Source organism: Microtus ochrogaster, chromosome 10 (assembly GCF_000317375.1).
Source record: "Microtus ochrogaster isolate Prairie Vole_2 chromosome 10, MicOch1.0, whole genome shotgun sequence".
Classification (NCBI taxonomy): Eukaryota; Metazoa; Chordata; class Mammalia; order Rodentia; family Cricetidae; genus Microtus; species Microtus ochrogaster.
In genome coordinates this window covers 6,638,660-6,660,945 of record NC_022016.1, presented here as the reverse complement: position 1 = coordinate 6,660,945, position 22,286 = coordinate 6,638,660, and the positions used below count along the sequence as shown (strand labels likewise).

General features: G+C 44.0%; 1 protein-coding gene across 1 annotated transcript in view; it reads right to left on the bottom strand.

Annotated features, from left to right (window-relative positions):
- Tnc (tenascin C) overlaps positions 1 to 22,286 on the bottom strand; it is an 85,813-nt gene that overhangs the window by 5,297 nt on the left and 58,230 nt on the right. Inside the window, exons 15-25 of the mRNA XM_026781773.1 lie at positions 20,827 to 21,099; positions 19,048 to 19,320; positions 12,870 to 12,992; positions 11,072 to 11,215; positions 8,798 to 8,917; positions 6,714 to 6,857; positions 5,882 to 6,012; positions 3,038 to 3,170; positions 2,320 to 2,471; positions 1,208 to 1,304; positions 264 to 425 (exon numbers count right to left, since the gene is read on the bottom strand). Of these exons, the coding sequence (XP_026637574.1) occupies positions 264 to 425; positions 1,208 to 1,304; positions 2,320 to 2,471; positions 3,038 to 3,170; positions 5,882 to 6,012; positions 6,714 to 6,857; positions 8,798 to 8,917; positions 11,072 to 11,215; positions 12,870 to 12,992; positions 19,048 to 19,320; positions 20,827 to 21,099 (1,752 nt within the window). The remainder of the gene's footprint in view (positions 1 to 263; positions 426 to 1,207; positions 1,305 to 2,319; positions 2,472 to 3,037; positions 3,171 to 5,881; positions 6,013 to 6,713; positions 6,858 to 8,797; positions 8,918 to 11,071; positions 11,216 to 12,869; positions 12,993 to 19,047; positions 19,321 to 20,826; positions 21,100 to 22,286) is intronic.

The following is a 22,286-nucleotide window of genomic DNA, read 5'->3' as shown; positions in this document are numbered from 1 at the left end:
ACACATTTCTTAAATAATGAGAGTCATTATAACTCAGTCATAGTTGACATGATTTCTGACCTGCTCTTCATCTCAGAGATCAGATGTTGGCCAGACCCTTTTAATAATAGCTGTTCTGAATTAGCATACAGAAGACATTCAAATGTCTATTGATTCAAGTAAGTGGATGGGTCAGGAATGGAAGACATGAAGGAAGGGTGAATGAAGGAACCCACAGGACGTCTCCTGTGACTTCAGAGCCTCACAGTGTAGCTAACCCATACCTGCCGTTCCACTGTATCCTTCGACCTTTAGCTTGTAGCGACTTTTGGCGTCTCCCACACTGAATCTGTCATACACTGCGAAGGCCGACTCCCCATGGTCTTGTAGGTCCACTCGGAGCTCGTACTGTCCTTGGGCTGTGATTTTGCTCAGGTTATCCAGTCCTGTGGATGACAGACAAGGACTGATAAGAAAGCACAGGTGACCAAGGCAGCCTGGGAACACTCAGCAGTGGGGCGTATCATACAGATTTAGGCTTGAAACCTTCTCTGTGGCTGGTATGATGTCAGGCAAAAAGCAAATGTCATGTTTCTGAGCCTCATAGAAAACAGTTCAACGCCTTTGCTTATCAACTTCCTACACTTCCTATCACATCATGAAGCTCAGAGGGCCATGACTTACACACTTTAAAATTCCTAACTGCTGTGAAGCAATGGATACCACTGGGATGGAAGTCTCAGGCTCAATCAGGCAATGGTGCAGAGAATGATGCTGTGTGCAGGTAGCTTGCGGGAAAGTGTCCCTGATGGATGGTGGCACTATAATACGAACTTGGACATTTTGAATTACAGGGTATTTATGACATTGGCTAGATTACCAGAGATAAACCATAACACCTCCTTGAGGGTCTGTTTCCTCATGAGCAAGATAGAACTTCTGCTCTTTGCTGGGATGATCTGGGTGAGCGATTGTCACTGTGAGACATGAGACCTGATCAGTGTCTGGAGCTCAAGAGGGAAGCAATCCATGGCAGCAGTCAGGTTGGTTTTATAAGTGGTTGAGTGTCTGACTTAATGCTAGGTTGACCCATGAGGCTTGTCTTGTTAACACTTTTGTTTTTATGACCTGGGGCATGTGTCTAATGTTCCCTGTTGCTCACTGCAGTAGGACAAGTGATGAAGACAGAAATAGGCATATCTGACTCAAGCTTTCAGGGCTGCATTACCAAGCCAGAATTCTTCTTTGCGGTCCCCAAACCCAGCAGCATAAGCCTTCCAGTTTCGATAGAAGTCCTCACGTCCATTTTTGCGTCTCAGGAAAACCTACAACAGAATGTATGTGGGTACACTTAAATGATGGAAGGGAAGAGAAGATGTCTTTCTGGTAGGAGGAGCACCAGGCTGTGGAAAGAACACCCGTCTCCAGCTCTGTTCTGGTAGGAGGAGCACCAGACTGTGGGAAGAGCACCAATCATCTCCAGCTCTGTTCATTGCTTATTTGCCGTGTGGCTTTGGATACACCATGCTTTCCCCTACCCGCCTTGAGTTTAGGTCTTCTGGAAACTAGGGACTGAACTACTACTTAGCTCTGGTGACAGTGTAGCCTCAGTGCCTCTCATCAGTCTTCATGAAACATGACCCTGATGTTGACAGTGGAGGAGAGGTTGGGGCAATGACTTGCAAACAAGGCTTCTTAGTAAAGTAATATATCCCATACAGCCAACATGGCCATGGGATCGAAATAAATTCGGAAATTTTGAACATATTCCTGGTAGAGAGTAGCTGCTCATCAGGTGCTGGTTGATATAAGCAGTAAATTTGATTGTCAGCATCGCTGCTGTCAGAGTTGTTTGAGAAAGGACAGAATAGATAAATTATAAAACAATTATTTCCTATGCTACTTTCTTTAACTTACAGTTCTTTCCCCCCATTCTTTAGTGTTCCACATTTCTACCCCACTTCTCTTTTGCTTTTTTTTTTCCACTCAGGGTCTCAAATAGCTCAGAATGGCTTCAAACTGATATTTTAAGATAACCTTAAACTCCCGATTCTTCTGCCTCCAACTCCTGAGTACAAGTAGACATTTATCAACTATGCTTGGTTTTATGCAGTTCTTGGATTGAACTCAGAACTTTGTACATTCCAGGCAAACACTCTACTACCTGAACTACATCCAGCCCTTCTTTTCTATTTAAATAGGTAATTATGAAGGGTGTCCATGTGACAGGGACTCTCTTGCAATATCTTATGCATATGTATGTTAGACACACAGTGAGGAGGATAGTCTCCATTTCCCCTTGCCCTGTCTGGGGCCGCTAGAATCTACTGTGGTACTTACAATCCATCCACCTCCGTCCGAGGTCATATCACAGTAGACATCCAGTGCTTGAGTCTTATCACCATTTATATAGATGGTGTAGAGACCAGAGGTGGTGTCGCCATTCAACATTGCTTGAGAGCAGTCTCTGGGGAATGGGTACAGGAGTCCAACTGCAGGATAAAGAGAAAGTGTGACTCTGGGAGCAGAGGGAGGGGCGGGTACTTCCAGAACAGACTGTTGGCCAGCTGGGCAGAGGCTCATTTCCTAAAGGCAAACATCTGCTTCTCTAAGTCAGTGCTCCTTCATGTTGAAGGAGAGGGAATATATAGTAAACTCAACAGTGTAGAGTCACACACTGATCTAGGAACTCAAATATAACACCTCCTCTTCTCACATGGTACCTGCGAAGAAGGGATGGTTTTTGATCACATTGTAAAGATGAAAAAAACTAAGGCTTTTAGAAGGTAGATAACTTCTATGCTATACACAGTAAGTAAATGGAGATAAGGCCTGGATCTAGATGAACTCTAAGTAGCCCTCCTTTACCTTTCACCAGGATGTCTGGAACTATTTGCATACACCTACATTCCCCAGGCTTCCAAGCACTAGTAGGAAATTGGTACCTTTTAGATAGTTTTGCTTGAAAAGTGTAAAATAGAAGTTGAAGAGGAAGCAGAAGGTTGATTCACTGTTACAGGGTCAAACCTTAAGACTGTGTCCTCAATGAACCCCTTACTTGTGGTAAAGATGGTTTGGATCAGCTTGCTCCTTAGGGATCCACTCAATGCTTGGATCCTCACTGTGTACTGGGTGGAGGGACTCAGCTCTGCCAGGCTGTAGGAGGTGGTGTCTGGTCCCACAATGACTTCCTGTGGGCAGGAGAAAGAATCAGTTTGGTCCCAGATTGTCTCGTGGTAGAGAAGCCCTGTTTTACTGATCCATACAATCATCAATACACTCAACAGAAATCTGCTCAGTACCTACTGCATGCCAGATTCCATGTGAACATCTAGAATGACAGGGATAGGGGTGCTTCGTGAGCAAAGTTTCTGGGGGCAGAGAGGTGGAGAAAGTTAAAACTTCAACTACACTTAGTTTCAGATGGGGGGGGGGATAGTGGAAACCAGCAAAGAAGGATTAGGGATTACAAAATACCTTTAATGACACACTATGCAGTTCACAGTGTATCCTTAAAAGAAATGGGGATATTGGAAAGGTTTTTGAATAAGCTTAACCTGTTGAGGTTTAAGAAGCTTAAGCTGATGGTAAGGTGAATTGCACAAGGGGTGAGAGATATTTAGAATATTTAGGTCAGCAGTCATAAAGAGGGCTCTTTCAAAACAGCCTGATACCTGGGCCTTATCCCAGACTTACTGAATATCACAGGATGGGGAGGCAGATGTATAAGTATGAAGCTAGGAATCATGTTTAGGATTTCTTGAGTCAGAAGATGATGGTGCTAGCCCAGTAGGTAGGCCAGGATGTAGGCTTGAGTTGACCCCCAAAGGACAGATGTGTGACTCACACTATGCTTGTGACTGGTCCCTGGGTTGCTGTCTAGATTAGTGGCTGAGCTCAGTGTGTAGAAGATCACTTTGTCTGATGCTTACTAGGTTCCAAATTTTATTAGCAGATGACCTTGGTGGCTGAGACTGAATCCAATCTCCATCCTGGCAGCCCAAACACAACCCTGCTTTCTACAACCCATTGGCATTGCTTGTTGACTGTAGTTAGTCATAGGTCAGTGTGGAGGCCCTTGGAAGGTTCTCAAACTTCCCAGGAACTGGGAATGAATGCAGGAATTGAAAATAAAATAATCTGAGACACTTGCTCCCAATCCATAATTTGTTGGTGATAAAGGATGGTGTCACATTCTTCTGTTTCCCAGCACCTTATCCATGATTCCTAAGTGCTCACTCAATGCCAGAGACCCAGTGAACTTTGTGTGTACCTCAGATATGGTCCTTGGGGAGGGATCAACTTTCAGGTACAAAGTCAGGCTCACTCAACCGCCTGCAGATAGAGTTTCATTCTTCTCTATGCTTCTGTGTTCAGTCTTCTAAGCAACTAGGATGCCTGAAATGTGACCCATGAGCCATGGAGGCATGATCTTAGAACCCAGACCTGGAGAAGACCTCGGGTGTCTGGGAGTGCATCACACTTATCTAAAAGTAGTACAGGGATGCATGAAGATAAAGGGCCAGCTTCAGTTCATGTTGTGGAATTATCCATGGAATACCAGCTCCAGAAGAGGTGGGGAAACTAGAACTGGGTCTACTCTTGGTTAAACGTGGCAGACTGGAAATATCAATATGCCTCTTATACCTGCTTATACCTGCCAAAAGTGAGTCAAGTATAAGGAATGAAACTATAAAAGTGAAGGGGAAGAGGAAAGAGAGAAACAGGTGGATCCTATGAACGTTGCTGGGCAGAAGGTAGCTGGTAGAGAAAACACTTCCCACAGGGCCAGAATAGAGAGAGCTAGGGACTAACTGGAGTGGGCAGAGCCACCAGAGGCTGGCTGACATACACTGAAGCATCCAGCAAGTTCCTGATGCATGTTTAGAACAGCAGTGCTGCCTTTGCAAGCAGTGTGGGATGGGAGTCAACAAAGGTTTCATAAGTTTAGAAGGTTTGTATGAGAGCTTGTTAGATTCCCCATTCTCCCTGTTCCCTTCCAGGACAGATGCAAGGATGAGGTTCACTCTCTAGAGCATCCGAGTTAGAGCGGAGGCTCTGGATTCACATCTACCAGGATCAGTTGATGAGGAGGTCAAGGTACCAACTGGAAGTGTAAGATCAAGTGAAATGTGCATAGTAAGAACTCAAGCTCTATGGGATGACCCCACAAATTGCCAATGCACAGCTGATTTCTATGGTGAACCACAGTATCGCAAAACCCTTATGTGCAGCTCGACTTCCAATCTACTTCTTCATTCTTGGTTCAAGTATGAAAGGGTAAACCAAGACTAAGAGACACTGGAACAAGGTTTCTAGCATGAAAAAGGGAGACTAGACCAGACCACACAAGACCAAACCACACCAGGTCAAACTGCAGCGTAATGAAGTTTGGAAGAAACGTAATATGAGCTGTAGACTGCAATAGTCTAATAGTCTTTAGCAATCAGCTAAAGGGAAGATGTTACAGAATATACATGTGGTGGTGGAAAATGCTGAGTATGAATAGAATAACCAAGTTAGCCTAGAAATACAGAAAAGCTCATGGGGGAGAAGACATAGTTAAAATAGGTGTAGTTAGAAGCACATCATAGTAGGTCAGGCATGTGCCACTTTGCTTCTACATCTGGCAAAGATACAAAAGATGCTGCTGGTGTTTCCTCGATGAAACATTAAATGACTTTGATCCCAACTCTTAAAATATCAAGTCTTATAAAATGTTGTCTGGGTAAAGGAAGAGAGGCGAGAGAGCAGACTTACAAGGTCTGGTGCCATGTCTAGTCTCTACTAGTTTTTTCTAGATTCCTAGTTACATTGGAGTGGAGAAACAGCATCAGGCAATTCTTTCCTCCTTTGACAATTATGCAGGTGTTTATCACAGCAATGTGAGATTTACAGATACCTTGACTGTGCCGTCCAGAGATTCATAGACCAGGAGGTAACCAGTGATTGATGCCCGGGGAGGTCTCCAGGTGAGGAGGGCAGTTTCCGATTGAACCTCACTAGCAGTCAAGTCTCTTGGGGAATCGAGGTCTGGAGAAGACAGTGTGTAGCAAGGGAGTCACCAGATGTGGAGCAGAGAGGAGGAAGAGAATCGGGTTCACGCCCCTTTCCTAACCTCCTTGATTATGTAGATGAGGAAGTTGAACCAACAATCTCCAAGGTCAAAGTTTATATGAGTCCTGTCACCCCAAGTGTCCATAAGCCCAACCTATTCCTGGTTGGTTTTGGTTGAAGTAGAAGAGAAAGAAGAACTGTGGAGATCATTACTCCCACTGTTTCTAACTGAGAGGACTGAGAAATATTCATAATGGCCCTCATCCCAGCAGAAGAGACAATCCTTTATTTCCTCAAATTTTATATAAAAATCTCAATACACAAAACCCCAGTGAAAATCTAATAAAACTAGCCTTAATAACTTCTTAAAAACTATTTCCCTGCCTGGAGCATGGGTCATTACACACCAAGTTGAGGGCCAGTAGGGAAGTTTTTCCACTTGAAAGCCTTCCTTTAAATAGCCTGTCATCATCTTGGGTCATTTCAGTTCAAGAGCAAATAGTTTGCTTCTTTGGGTCTTGACTGAGTGGGCACTGGTGAATCTAACTCATGCTGATGTAATTGCATTGCAGGGGCCTGACTTAAGGAGGAAGGGCAGGGGATGGGATGCAGCTGAAGATGCAGGCTGCGGGTGGGGGATTCAGAAAGGAAGACTTCCCCTCCAGCTGTCTTGGTACCTGTGGTGAACTTGGTAGTGACGGCAGAGCTCTTCTGGTGGCCTTTTTCTGCAAAGATCCTCAGTGTGTACTCTGTGGCAGGCTCCAGGTCCTGTAGCTCATACTCCACCGTGTTCCCAGACACCGTGCGTGTAACTTCTGGCACTAAGTGTGAAAGATACATATGTGTCAAACAGTGTGCACACCTCCTTCTGAGACGGAACCCTTCCGTGACCCCACAGCGAAACAGGTTTGTTTGGAGATGGCTCATATTCCTTCTCTCTCTAGAGCACTCACACGACAAAAGATGGATCACACATGTTTTCAGGCAACAGATAGAAAGACGGGGAGATGTCTGCCCACACAGCATGGTGTACTGGCTGGAACAGTGTTGTGTTTGAGACACGGGAATAAGCTATAGTAGAGTTGCAGGTAGCATCTCTGAGTCTTGGGCTACTTAAACTCAAATTCAGCTTGTTCCACTTCTGGATCCTCTCCTTTTGCTCTGTGTACTCTTCCTATTATAAAGTACCAAATGTTGCCAAGTCAAGGATCACTGAATCCTCAAGGCTGAGGGGTGACAATTATAGATAACAAGAGCCTGGCAGTGGCTTTCAGGCCTGTTGGTTCCTTCATCCAATGGGGAGAATTATAGTTCCTTGGCAAAACTATTAGTCTTATAATCATGGGGACTCCCATGCTGCTTTGTTCAGACCATGGCTTCCAGGCGTGGGGCTTTAAATGCTAAACCTTTGGGAGTTACTAGAAAACTGCACATCTTGGTTTCTTGGCATCATTATCAACAAGCCCCACTCTCTTTGGCTAGACTCCTGATTAGTTCTGATCTAAAATGTCACAATTCCCTCCTTAGCTGATGGTTTAGGGGAGGCAACACCACCACCCATGTCTCAGAAGACTTTCCATGCAGGGAATAACAAAGAGAAAAAGAGATAAACTGAATTTTCCCTTCTGCCTCAGATTTGCTGTTCTTACAAAGAATTTTTTTAGGGTTTTGCCAGTGCTAAATTTAGATTTTCAGAGTCCCCCATGGCGTCATGAGATAGTGTCAGTGAGAGCCAAACAATGAGGAGCCATAAGATATGAAATGTGGGAAGTGAAATACCAGAACCCTTTCTAGAATAACTCATCATAAAAGTATGAATGGGTTTATTTGAAAGGGGCTCTTTTTTCTCTCTCAGAATTGCATTTGATTTGTTTCCTGATGGCTGTGTTTGGCTGATGGTTTTAGCAAAATAGTTCAACTTGCCCACTGGGTAAACTAGTAACCTGAGTGAAAGGAAGGGGAAGATCAGAGTTTTCAATCAAATTTGTTAGAGTTAGGTCCTCCAGTGGCCTCTGAGAAGACTAGGCACCCCAGGGCCTCCAATTGGAGGCAACAAAGCCTTGACAGCAACACTCAGGACTGTTGGATTCTTTGTGTCCTATAGCGGAGAATTATATTTCCTTGCTCGAGAGGGTTTTGGTACCTTGAGGAGGTGGAGCCTGTGGAAGGAAGTGAGCCATTTGAGATAAGCCTTAGGGTCTTGTTGCCTGCCCCATTTTCTGTTTACTCTGCTTCCTGCCTGTGAATACAGTTTACTCCACTTCATGCCTGTGGCTACAGTTTATTCCGCTTCCTGCCTGTGGATACAGTTTACTCTGCTTCCTGCCTGTGGATACAGTTGTTTACTCTGCTTCCTGCCTGTGGCTACAATGTGATCAGCAGCTCTCTCTCTTCCTGCTGCCAGGACTTTCCTGCTATATGGGAATCATATTCTTGAATGATAGGCCAGAATAAACCCTTTTCCCATTGAGTTAATCAGTTATTCATTCCATGAGAGCAATGAGAAGAGTAACTGAAGAGTCTCGTAGAAGAGGAGGGATGGGTCAGAAAAACACACAGAAGCTCCTGCTGCACCTACTTTTCTCCCCTGGAAAGGCTTATCTAACTCTTTTGAGGATGCAGTGGAGGATGCAAGGATATTAGTGGCTTTTCCAGTATGCCACTAAGTTTTATCATCCTGGGGCATGTTGAAGGGAGAATGGGAGGAGTTTTCAGCAGATAAACCCTCGTCAGAATGTAAAGTCTATGATACAGGACTTACCTCTCTCTCCTGTGTAGGAGATGACATAACTGTCCACGGTGGCGATGGCTGGCTGCCACATGGCCAAGGCTTCTGAGTCTGTGATGTTTGCTGTCTGCAGGCCAGATGGACCGTCCAGAGCTGAAAAGAAATGTGTGACAGGGCTCGTCATGTTGGAGGATGATATCAGAGGACACTTGCTCACATGGTTCACAGACTCAGGCATGTGGGACAGGCTAACCTAGCATATATCATGACTCCTTCCTTTGATGGTGTATTAATTTGGAGCTCCATTTCCTCACCTGTAAAATGGGCATATTACTACTGGCTGGTTTTTTTCCTTGGTGCAATTTTGATGTATACATGATGTTATGGGTAGTCAGATCCTGAACATTGCTGAATGTGTGACAAGAGTTATCATCACAAGTCTTGTCCCCTTTTCCAAGGAAGAAAAGATTTGTATGGTCAGTACTGCCTGAAACTTTTCTGAGCTTTGGGTGATATTTATAGTTAGGGAGTCTTTTATATAATAACTCGGAGGTCTCTGGGATCTAATTCTACTGTGGTTCATTTGCCTGTGTCTCTGTGTCCTTGGGAAGGCCACTTCACTGGCTTCAGTTGTCAGTGGTGGCTACTGTAAGAAATGAAAGGGGAAGGGAAACTCTTAGGATTTCAGTTGTTTATGATATGCTTATTAAAGTTTTTTATCCTGTAATTCCAGCACTTTGGTGGATGAGGCAGGAGGATTGTGAATTGATAGCATCCGGGGCTATATAGTAAGACTGCCTCAATCAACCAACAATAACAAAAGAAAGCTGTTTGAAAGTTAGGGGTGAGCTTTTAAAGCTTATGTTTTAACTTGTGTGTGCGTGTGAGTGTGTGTACGGGGTGTGTGCATGTGAGTATGGTTTTTCAGTATGGTTTTTCAGGCTTCGGATGTGGATTATGGAAATCAACATTGAGTTCTCTGTAAGCACAATGGATTCTCTTAAAAGACAAGCAACCTCTCTGGCCCTTAGGGGTATTGTCAAATGAGCTGTACTGACAAAGGTCTTAATCTCTGGCCTCTTTTAAATGAGCTCATTCCTTCCTCAGTGTTTCTCCCTTGAAAGTTGACCTGAATGTGTTATCTCTCTCTTTTACTTCTATCCCATCACATGATCTCTGCCTCAACAGCCTAGGAGGCAAAGGCAGCGGTCATCATCAGCTCAGGTCACAGGCTGGCATCTGAGCCCAGAGAACTGTCTTAAGTCAGGAAGTGACAAACCAACACAATCCCTCCAAGTGTCTTCCTGCTTTGTCATATGTGTACAGACCCTTCTTTAACTGGTGGTGACAATGAGGCCTTGGGAAGAGACACACCCAGCTTTTGTGTCTGTTGCTGTGGAGAATCATGAATGCAAGATTTGTTTGGGAAAGCAGAAGTCTGAGTGGAAAGTAGACAGAACTTTGAGTGCAGATGGGATGTTTTAATTGTATATTTCCAACTCTTGTATGGAATTGGATATTTTTGAAACTTCCTGGGGGCCTATTCTTCAGATCACTGAATGGACTGGGTTGGACAATTTGTTATATCTCAAAGGATAAATTGTTTAGAGACAAAGACTCCTGAAGAGAAAATTTCCACTTAATTCTCCCACAATAAAATCTATTATCCTTAAATTAGATTTCAATAGAAAAACAACCTCCATTTTAAATGGTTGATAGTGTTGGCCTGAGTGACCTATGTTTGAGTTTGACTCCACATTTCTAGCCTTGTTACTTTGCAGTCTCTGCATCTTCCGTGTGCCTCTTCTATAAGCTGGGAATGGACTCAGCAGTGAGGAGGCCATGCAAAGCGTTTGTCAAGAGTGTCTCCTATGCAGCAGCTGCCAAACAGAGAACAGCTGCATCACAGTTCTCGCCATCCCATCTCAGGGCAAGCTCCCAGGCATGGGGGGAGGGGGAATGAGCTGATAGTTAAGTCGCACTTAAGCTCACTGACGAGGGAAGCAAAATGATGTCCATTTTACAGAGAGCTTAATTGGACCTCAGAAATTAGCTGGAAGCTCGCGTGGCTAACACATGGAAGATTCAGGCTTTCAGCTCAGCTCAGTATGATTCTTACACTTGAGCCTTTCACAGTAGTCGAATGGAGTCTCTGGGGCAGCCCGACTTATTAGAGGCTAAGGATGAGCCGGAGGGAGGTGCTGGGTGTTCTAATTCGAGCTCTTTCCACTGCAGCAAGTTTCTGCAACTCTCCGTCATGAGTCATCACACTAAGGGCAAGGATGGAATGCTGATCCCTGCACACACCTGTGGTTAGTGACCCTGAGACAGGATCGCTTTCTTCAAAGCCCTTTATGGCAATAATGCTGACATGGTATTCCACTCCAGGGGTGAGCTTCACCAAACGTCTCTCAGTATCAGTTCCATCCACCATCACCATGGAGGGGGCACCTGGAAACCAGCAAACAAGGTCAGGGACGGGAGACTAACACCATCACCATGGAGGGGGCACCTGGAAACCAGCAAACAAGGTCAGAGACGGGAGACTACATCACACTTACTCATCATGGCCAAATCCAACTTAGAGATAATATCTTTATGCAACCTCACTTTTCTGACGTGCTCTTCTCTTCTCCCACCCTCTGGCATGAAGGAAAAGACCTTACTTTTTGTATAATGCTTTTTCCATTGCTGCAGATGCCAAAAACCCAGACAGGAAAGGAAAAAATCATGAAGTCACAGTATACTAAAAATGGCAAGTTTCCTTTCGGGAAGGTGTTGGCATGATTTAAAAGTTTTATTTTCTTTATTTTTTCCATCCATGAACTCTGTGGGAAGCTTACAATGTAGCGTATATCCATATTAACTCATTGACTTCACTTAGGATTCTCATTTCTTCCTTGCTTTAGATTCTATTCATGATATAAAGATGGTCCCAGTTAAGTCTGTGCTCTTAAATTTATTAGGGAGCCTGGAATTGATATTTCTTTAAATTTCAGGACTGGGGAAGAATTTGCAAACCAGCTGGTCAAGCTCCCCATGGAGAGAGATATTACAGTGTTGATGTTACCAACAAGCTTGTCTTTATAAGCATGTGACAACAGGCAGCTTACTACTTACTAGGTCAGTGGCTCTCAACCTGTGTGTCTAGACCCTTTCACAGGGGCTGCCTAAGACCATCAGAAAACACAAATATTTACATTGCAGTTCCTAAAGGTAGCAAAATTACATTATGAGGCAGTAATGAAAATAGTTATATTGTTGGGGGTCAATACAACATGAGGAATTGTATTAAAGGGTGACAGCATTAGGGAGGTTAAGAGTCACTGTGTTTGAACTATATTTCCTGAGGTCGTCATTAAAGTCTGTGTGTTCTGGGCTCTAACTTTGCTAAGTCTGTTGTGAGCCTGGCAGATGTGGCCGCCAAGGGCAAAACTTAACACATATCGTAGGCAAGTGTTCCAGATGACTGTGATCTGTAGTGATCAACTCCTGAGATGGCCAAGACCTGACCTATGCTATGATCACGCAATGATTATCAGCTGCCTGCATATGCGTGAACCTATGGGCAGTGCCCACCTGGCAGTTCGGGGTTGGCAGCCCATGCCTACTTAAGGGCTGGGAGAGGTTTGCCCGGGGAGAGAGGGGAAAAGAGAGAGAGAGAGAGAGGAAAGAGAGAGAGAGAGGGGAAGAGAGAGAGAAGTGTAAAAAGTCCTGGAATAAATCTGCAGTGAGAAGAGCTCCTCATTCCTTGCGGGACGAGGGTGGCCATGACAGTGATCAAAGAGGAAAAAAGGATATAAATTCCTCTGTGTTCAAACAGTACTGGGTCCCATTGCCTTCAAGGTTTTTTTTTTTGTTGTTGTTGTTGTTAATTTACAATTTCAAGACCAGAAAGGGTGTTAATAAAATGACTTTTCCTAAGGTAGTATCTTCCAAAATGTCTTACAGACCTTCCCAAAGGAAGTCTAGATGATCAGGAGAGAAGTGGTTTTCACTAGCCATGATGCTTGGGCAGGGGTGATAAGAACAGCCAGGATCGGATTCACTATTTAATCCTCATCTTGCAGGCACTTCCCACCCTCTTTCATCTTTAGGTCCCTACCTCCTGTCATAGGCACGTAGGTAATCCGGAAGCTCTCCACTGGGGCAGTGGGTGCCTTCCAGCTGACGGTGGCTGCGTTGTCAGTGATGTCTGAGAACGTGATTTCCTTCGGAGAACCCATGGCTGTCAAGGCAAAAACAAAACGAAAAGCCTGAAACATCACCTATCTTGTCCATCAGTAGTTTTCCTGGATCTCTTACCCAGGAGCACTTAGTATCTGGAGCTGGTGTCAGAGCCAAGCCTTAGGAATAGAGAATCGTGATACATGGTCACCTTGTGACATGAAACAAAACATACCGCAGAGACAGCAACAGCGACTGTGTAGACCAGCAGTGACTGTAGACTTCACCAAAGATGGATGTTAGCGTGCCTGCTGGCTTCCACAGAAGTGAGGAGAGTGCTCCACAAATCCAAACAACTTTCTTTGATTTCATTTGTAGTATTTTTCATGCCATTGTTTTCTGTTTCTTTTTAATACTAAGTCTTAAAAGCACATAGTTCTTTCCAAATTACATGGCTTACTCCTCATTTTATGCCTGAGCTGAAAATGCAGTTGTAGTCATTATACAGAGGACCGAAGTAAGCCTCCTTTCTCTCACTAACATTCTTCCAATGGGACATTTCTGGATCAGTGGTTGGGCAGCTGAGTCAAGAACAGCCTGGCATCCGGAAATTAAGCTGACTTGGAAACTAGTCTTGACCGCCCACTCCAGAATCTTCAGGGAGATCCAAAGCCAAGAATCAGGTCAAGTCATCACTAAAGCTTCAACCAGTAGACCTGTAGAAAGTGCATGCCCAGGGGACATATCTGCTGCCTTACTTTGTCCTCCCCAAATTTGGTTTCCTTTGGCTTCTCTCTATTTTTTGACTTAGGATTCTGCCTGCTTCAGCTGATATGCTAACTCAGAAAACAATTTCCGAACTCTTGTCTGCCTGCTTCCTCGCCTCTTCCCTGCTTCAACCCTGTTGTTCATTAAGTTTGGAAACACATAGAGATTTGGGGAGAAAACTTTTTTCTTATCCATTTCTTTTTTTTCTAATCAGAAGCATCTCCTCATGTCCTCCCACAACTTTCTTCGGTGACCTGGAAACTACTCTGAGTCTCTGTGCCTGCCTGTTTTATTTCACCCTGTCCATGGCAAGATTTTTTTCTTTTTTAGACCACAGAGTCTCAGGAACCTACAAGATCTTAATTGTCCAAATGTCACTGAAAGGCCGGGCAGCCTGGGGCAAGTCCCTTCCCCTCTACATTGGTTGCTCCATCCCTCCAATGGGGAAAGTGGTACCCACAGGAATGCTCTGAGGATTAGTGGGAATAATGGGTGTAAAACCCTTAGCACAGCCTCTGGCACACGGAGAATTCACTACATGTAATTGTCCTTTCTCTTTTCTTCCTCCTGGTGACCTTTTCCCATGCCGGCTACCCTGAACTTTCTAGATGAGTCTAGCTGAGAGCAGACCAACTGGTGTACATGAACTCTGTCTTGGAGGATTTCCCTATGCCTACTCAATCCACTGACATGTCTGAACTGGAAACCTTGCTGGTTAGTGTAGGTTTTAGAAGCTGTGTCTTATAGACAAAGCTTTCTCCTCTGGATCCCAGTTTTCTCATCCAGAAAACGGAGACATTATCTACACTGTGTTAAACGCTGTAAGAAACAGTGACCTCATCCATTATGTACTCATGGGGACGTATTTGATGGTAAGATGACAAGCAGGTATCATCTGCAACAATGTCACAGTAGGTGTGGAATTGCAGGAGCAGTGGGCATGATATTTTCATACTAAAGAACTTCTTAGGTATTTGTTGGTTTAGTGTACAACTTTCTGCTATGAATAGGGTCCTCGAGTCTTGAGATGTACAACAGAAACCTAAGCACAGAACAATGGAATCACATCTATTAAAAAGCTGGGGAGGGGCTGGGGATGTGGTTTAATAGGTAAAACAGAAATGTGAGAGTCTGAGTTTAGATGCCCAGTATCCACATACAAGCTGGGTAGACACACCTGTAACCCTGTTTCCAGGAAACAGAGGCGAGACATCCCCTTCCCTTCTATGTGATTCATCTAGCTAGACCCACTGGATTGGCAAGCTCTGGGTTTTAATGAGAGATCTTGCCTCAGCATATAAGGTGGAGGGTGATAGAGGATGACAACCAAATTCTGGCTCAGTAAGTGTGAGCACACACATGCACCTGCATCTCTCAAACACGTATGGTGACACATGTATGAATACACATTCACACACAGACACACACACACACAGACACACACACACACACATTGAGTAGTAGAGGCCTAGGTAATGCTTTCTTTACAATTAGACTCAATTAAAAAAAAAGAACTTCCTTTAGCTAAATACATGGAATTGGTTAAAGAAATAAAAAGCTCTAAAAGGGCTTCCACTTGCTCTCCACATAAAACCTCCCCTCTCGAAATTGATAGTGAATGCCTTTCATCAGTGGCAATTGTCAACCATTTAGAATCAGTTCCCTATTTACAAATTTGTATTGGTCACTTAATATGCATTAAGTTTATGTTCAGTTAAGAGGATAGCTGGTGGGTTTATGGACAAGAACTTGGAAGTTGAAATAACCTTGGTAAGAGTTCCACCTTGAATTTACCCCTTACAAACACGTTAGCACCCTGGGGCTCAATATTTACATCTGAGAAATGGGGCTGAAGATGTTTCTCTCTTGGTTTGCCTGTGTACTGGACATTTTGTAACGTGCCTAGCTGTATGTGGCACAAAGCCTGTGTTTTTCAGTCGGTGGTTTCCATCCTTATGCTTCCTGGGAAAAGGCATGACTCTGAATCAGAGGCATCAGACATGGAAAGCCTGTGTTATATCGAAGGAGATTTGCTAACGGGCATTTCTGAAATAAGTTGATCAGGCTTCCCAAAGGATGGAAATGCAGCTCTATGGTGTGGCTTCAAGTCCATCTTGATTGACATGGGGCAGAGGGGTTCAGAGGGGGCCTAATTGGGAGATGTGGGCGGGTTACAGTGGAGACTTTGTTCTGGAGGCTGAGAAGGGTGTCAATCACACTTAAGGCATTAGGACTGGAAGAGAGCTCCAGGAAGGCATGTGTACTGAGAGAGACTGGGACAGACCAAGAAAACGCTTTCCGGTTCCTACTTTGAGCACCTTTGGTGGGCTGCAGGAGTTGCTATTCTCTGTTGTTGGGCTGCTTGCCTAATTTGGAAGGGACTTTCAGGATTGTGTACAGGGTCTGGCAGCATTTCTCTTCCTAGAGCAGGAGGAAGCATCTCTCTATGGAGGTCTGAGCACAGCTGGGAAGAGAAGCCGCTGCAAGTGTAGGGACAGAGGAACAACACAAATAATAAGCTAAATGTCCATAGGTAGGACGACTGAGTGATGACCATGGGGTCATCTCAGGACATGCGCACACAGGACAAAACAGCAAGAGTGCATGATACGTTTAAACATAGTGCTCAAAGAATTTAGCGTATGTAGAATTTTGTGTATTTGTACATTTCTGGAGAGAAAAAAAATGATACTCTTTATTGCCGCTAGAGAGAACCACCGTGTAGCTACATAGTCTACATCTTCTCTGTTCTAGTCTTTTAACTCTTGCCTTTTGTTGTCTATTAAAAATAAAGCTTACAACTAACCATCATGTAATAGCTAGCACGGGCAAGGAAAGAGTTAGTCACTGCTGGTGCCATGTTTAAATCTTATGCTGGCTTTTGAGTTAAGTTCTGCTTTCCAGATGAGGTGCTTGAGACTTGTCCAAGGTCCCATGGCTGCTAAGTGGGAGAAACATGACTAGGCTCTGAAAGTTTGCTCAGAGACAATTGGCTAACCACTAGGTTTTACTGCCTTCCCTGCTGCCCTAGGTACTCAAGTGTGGACAGCTGGTTTCCAGATAGATACTTACCCTGGCCGCTCCTGGTCCCAGAGCATGTGTGTGCAGGTACACACGGACACATGCATTGTTACACATGGTGTACCTATACACATGTTTGTTTCTCACTGGCTGTGAATTTAGCCCACAGTGAGGACCCTAAGAGGGAGTCTTCCCAAGAGAAGCAGGCTCTGCCCTTGATCTTTGTTCTTAAGAAAGCAAATCAACTCATGCTTAATCTTTTTTTCTTTAGAATAAGGGGCTTTTAGAGAAAAAAAATATGCAAATCAAAACCAGTGATGAGAAGTAAACTTTGATGAGCAGTGTTTATAAACCGAGGTCAGTCTGTGCAGCCACAGGGAGAAGGAGATCAAAGTTGGGGTGGGGTACTCTGGAAGGCAACTATGTGCAGTGTGCCAGCAGCACATGAGGTGGGGATACTGCATGCAAGAGGAGCCGTGCTTTTCCTCTCCAAATTAACGCACAGTCACTGCGTCTGCAGGTAGTGTTAGAGTTTCTGTGGGTAGATTCTTTCAGCTTGTTCCATCCTGTCTCTTCACACAATAGCATATCTGTCTCGGTGCTGGGAAGATAGTTCAGACTTATGCAGTGTGCTTACTGCATAAGCATGCTGACCTGAGTTCAACCCTAGCAGCCATGTGGAGAGTTGGCATGGTGTCACACTTATAATCAAATTGGTGGGGGAGATACATAAGAAGCCGGGCCCAGCCCTGTGTGTATAACTCTAGTGTTGGGTTCACACGTGTGTGTGTGTGTGTGTGTGTGTGTATGTGTATGGGGGGGGGGAATTATCTGTAGCTTGATGGAGGAAATCCAGCTCCAGGGTCAGTGAGAGACCTTGTTTCAAGAGATCAATATAGAGAATGATAGAGCAGGATACCCCACTTCCTCTCCTGGCCTTGGTGCACACAAAGGCATTAGCACCTGCATGCTCACACTTGTGTGCATACCATATCACACATGTATAATGGGCACACAGTATATTCTGTCTATGTTATATCTGTCTCTCCATTTCTGTCACACACACGTATACACACACGAGACACACAAGAGACAAAGAGAGAGAGGGAAAGAGGGAGAGAGAAGGAGAGGGAGAGGGAGAAAGAGAGAGAGTAGATGGCTTGTGAGTATGATACCTGAAGTTGACCTCTGGCTTCCGCATATAAGTGAAAACATACATATGTGCACATATGAACACACTCGCACTCACCACAAACCCACCTCTACACTCCCATACAGCAAAACATGTCTTAATGTAGAGAATAGGGAGTTGGGACAAATAAGCTTTGTGTCTGTCAGACACAATAAGTGTATATATTCATCCGTTATCAGTCACCTGGTTTGCTCATTAAAATAATTACACTAGCACTCAAATAATCTCGGTATAGCAGAATGAGCTTAGGCACAACACTTTAGCTTTCTGGGTCTCAGATTCTTGATTCTGTTCCTCCGTATGTAGCTCATCATTTCTCGGGTTTTACCCTTTCCCTGGGGTTTTCTGACTTCTTCCTCTGGTTCCTTTGCAGTAGCTGGTCTATAGAATGCTATTTTGACTCTTACCCCAGTTTTCTAAAAATATCACCATTCTTCCAGGTCTGTCTTTCTCCCTCTAAATTGTCACATAAGTTTTATGACTTTAACAACTGTGCATCTAACCATCTTTTCCTTTATTCTTGGCATAGCTGATAGTGAAAAGGGTCTATTTCTCCTCTAGAGGGCGCTGACCTTTTTTAAAAAGTGTCCATTCAACTTTGTGAACCTCAGGAAGACCAACCTGCTAGTCTTACCAGCTCCATCTTTCAGTTTGCTAACCGTGGTATTTATGGATTGTGTGGGACATCTTCTAATCACTAATCCTTGTGTCCATTGTCCCTCACCTAGTGCAACTGTAATATTTGACCAAACAACAGAGGATTGTGTTCTGGGTATATACTGTGAGAGAGAAGGAAGAGCTTTTGGAATTTAAAATGTCCCGTAGTTGCCAAAACGATAATATATTAGAGACACTGTGACTAACTCTCCTTCACAGAGCCTTTGCTGTGTGTCGGGTGCCATGTTATGGGTTTTACATGAATTAACTCACTGCATCCTCACCACCCTGTCTTGCCCACACAGTCTAGGAGAACAGTCTATACTTGAAGGAACTAGGATCCCAATGCCAACCTGCCTTCACCAAGAGCTCCTGTAATTATGGAGCTCTACAGGAAGAGGATTCCTGAGTTTCCTCTCTCCTTTCTTCATTATTTATAGTACCCATTGTTACTATGGCACCTGTTTGTTTACAGTACCTGTTGTTGCTATGGTACTGACTGGCTGGGATCGCCTTCCACCGCTTATTCCATAGAGTTCAACTTCGTACTCAGTGGCCTCTCTGAGACCTGTTATGTCCCTGGTACGTTCGGGGGAAGGGAGGGTTATTTCTTGTGGTGCGGATTGCCTTTTGGTATCTCTGATCCTGAGAACAAAACTGTCGAATATCCCTTCATCAGCAGTCCAGGACAGACGGAAACCACCTGGAGTGGCATCTGAAACTAGAAGGTTGTCAACTTCCAGTTCAGCTTCTAGAGGAGAGAAGACAGCGGAAGAGGGAGGAAACAGAGCATTAATCAGCAGTCCATACAAGCTTCTTCCTGCTGGGACACAGAGTATAGTGGCACCTCGGTTTCCTGAGATACCAGGAGAGAAAGCGGTTCCATATTAATAAGTCTAGTGGGGCAAGGAGAGGAAAAACATGGAGTTGACACATTCAATACAAGCCAAGCGTACTCTTGCATCTGTGAGTTTTGTCTAAAAGTAATTGCATAAATCCACATCTGGACTTAGCGCTGGCCCCTCTCATGCGTTATTAAATAAGTTCAAAGCCATGATTTGTTTACATTTGCTCCCTGTCTACCAGTGGCTGAGTGCCCATCCTCTGTGAGTGCCTTTTCCTTTCTTTTTGAAAAGACAAATAAACCAGCTTTAATGATCTGTGGAACTGTCCATAATGATTCTGATGATTATATTCCCCTCGAGCCTGAGCAAAATGACTCAAAATATTCTGGTCTTTTGGCTTTGTTCACAGGAGCTGGTCTACAGAAGAAAGCTGCTGTTCTTTACTTTCGTTTCTGTCAATTTTATTTTCCTGCTAGTTTAGCCATTAGGTAAGTGTTTAGGTGGTAGAATGAGGCTTGGAACCTCTTCAAATATATTTATATATACTTTGTACCCAGGATTTCATTTTTGTAACTAGACAAAACTCAAGGTCAAAATAAATCTGGAGCTGAGTTTCCCAAAGAGTGTTCAAAGCAAACTATTCCTTTTCTGCCCCCCTTTCTCTACAAAGCATTCCTTGTCAAACGAGAGTGGGGAATACAGCTCCCTGCAAGATCTGCAGTAAGATTTCTGAAAAGCCTACGTGCTCAAAGATCCTGTTTCCAACCTATCCAAAAATGAAATGTCATCTAATGAGATCTTTGAACACTCTCTAGAGCTTGTTTTCTCCAGAAATACTTTGGGAAACACAGATTTTTGACTGTTAAGATCGTTAATATAATATTTCTATAGAAAGTATTAGTCTTGAGAACATTATGAATTTAGTCTGTGTGGAAGAACCTTTCTGATATTAGTTTGCATAAAAGATGAGTTTAATACATTTAATTTAGTTTCCAATGAGAAGACAAGTAGGCAAGTTGGCTAACGTCACAGGTTGAGACTTTGAGATAGCAAAGATTTTAAAATACTTTTTCAAAATATACACATTGGTATATTTCTTTTGAGAAGGCTGAAATGCAGCTGGGGACCAGCCAGGATGAGCATAAAGGGAGGTCAATGAAGTAAGCATGTCAGGGCTATCGGCAAGACATGGACTAGAGGACTTGGAACATTGAAGGGATACATTTCGACCTTCTCCTTTCTGGAATGGGAGGAGTGAGTACTCATTAGATATTTTGAGACAAGGGAAATCATGAAAGAGCAAGTCACATTCGTGGATTAAATGGGGAATACAGACAGCATGTTAAAACCACAGTCACCCTGTAGACAGACTACACGGAACAAGAGCGTATGGCTCTCTTGAATTGAAATACCTGTAATAGCCTCAGCCCTCAAGGGCTTGGTTTGGTGCCCTTGCGTGAAGCCAGAGACCAGGACCTCATAGCCAATACCAGTTATGAGGCCTCTAAGCTCCAGCTTCCTCTGGGTTCCTGAAAGTGTGAATTCCTGGGGGTCCAGCAGCTTCCCAGAATCCACCACCGTTACTACAAAGCTGTCAAAGGCATTCTCCGATGCCGTCCAGGAAACTGTGAACCCGTAGGGATTAGTGTCGGAAATGGTTAAGTTTTCCAGAAGGGGCAAGGCCTCTGAAAGAAGGGAGGAGTGAAAACGACTCAGGTTAGCAGCACTGGTTTGGCTAGGGCAGCACATGACCCCGTGAATAGCGATAGACTGACTCCTATCAATCATCCCGTGAGCTAATGTTCATGACTCCACAAACCCTGACAGGTTCCCAGTCAGTCATCTCATGAGTTAAATGCTCAGAAAGGAACATTTAGAAATTATGTCTTTGGTACCTAATTGTGTTATGTAGGGTGTTTTTCTCAATAATATGATGCAGCAAATACGATCCCCACTCATAGGTTAAAAAGGTTTTTAAGTGGTTGAAAGAGTTGCCCTAATCTCACCCTGGTATGCAGTGGATCCAGGTCTTCGGCTGATGTTAATTCAGGCGTGTACTTCTCACTCTAGAAACATGACACCTGTGTCAGTTTGGGACATTCATCTATCTTTTGCTGTTTCTGATGCTGAAGTATTGTTGTTGCAAGCATACTTTCTTTTTGGTATATTTTATATCTTACTCTGGTTCATATTTTAAGTCTAGTCATTTGGGCCAATTTGTGAATGGTGCAGCTTCATAAGCTAAGATCAGGGGAATAACCAGTAAGATTTGTTGTCTTTTTTTTGTCCAAATTAACAGTTTATGCTTATGGTCAAGGAAGAGAGTCTAAGGTTTGCTGCTTTTTGTGCTATTTCCTTTCCTGGGTGAAGTTAGAGAGCAAGAGCATATTTTGTTCCCCCGTTACCATGCTTTGTCCGTCCATATCACCAACATCTGTGTCCCAGGTACGCTTCTTTCCTAGTTGCCAGGGGTCTTTTCACATAACATTTGGCCTTCCCAAAGAGTGACCTTATGGTAGCCAAGTTTCTGGAAATATCTCTCAGTTGAAGATCCAGTCTAACACAATGATACTGTATGGGAGGTGTCGCCACCTTCCTGCTAGCCTTCATTTCATTGATGGGAAAAGATTTTTCCTGCGTCCCAGATCTAGTACATGGATGAGCTGGGATCCAACATGGGCTTCTTGCTCTGAGTTCAGTATTCTTTCCATTTGTATCCTAAGGCATAGAGAAATCTGGAAGAGAAGCCCTAATGCATCTTCTCCAGAACAACAGCACACAGCAATGCTGAATGTATCTGCTCTGTATCAAAGGGGACAGGGCTGGGGATTCTATGTCCAGGTCTGCTTTAGCAGCATCTAACTTAGAACTC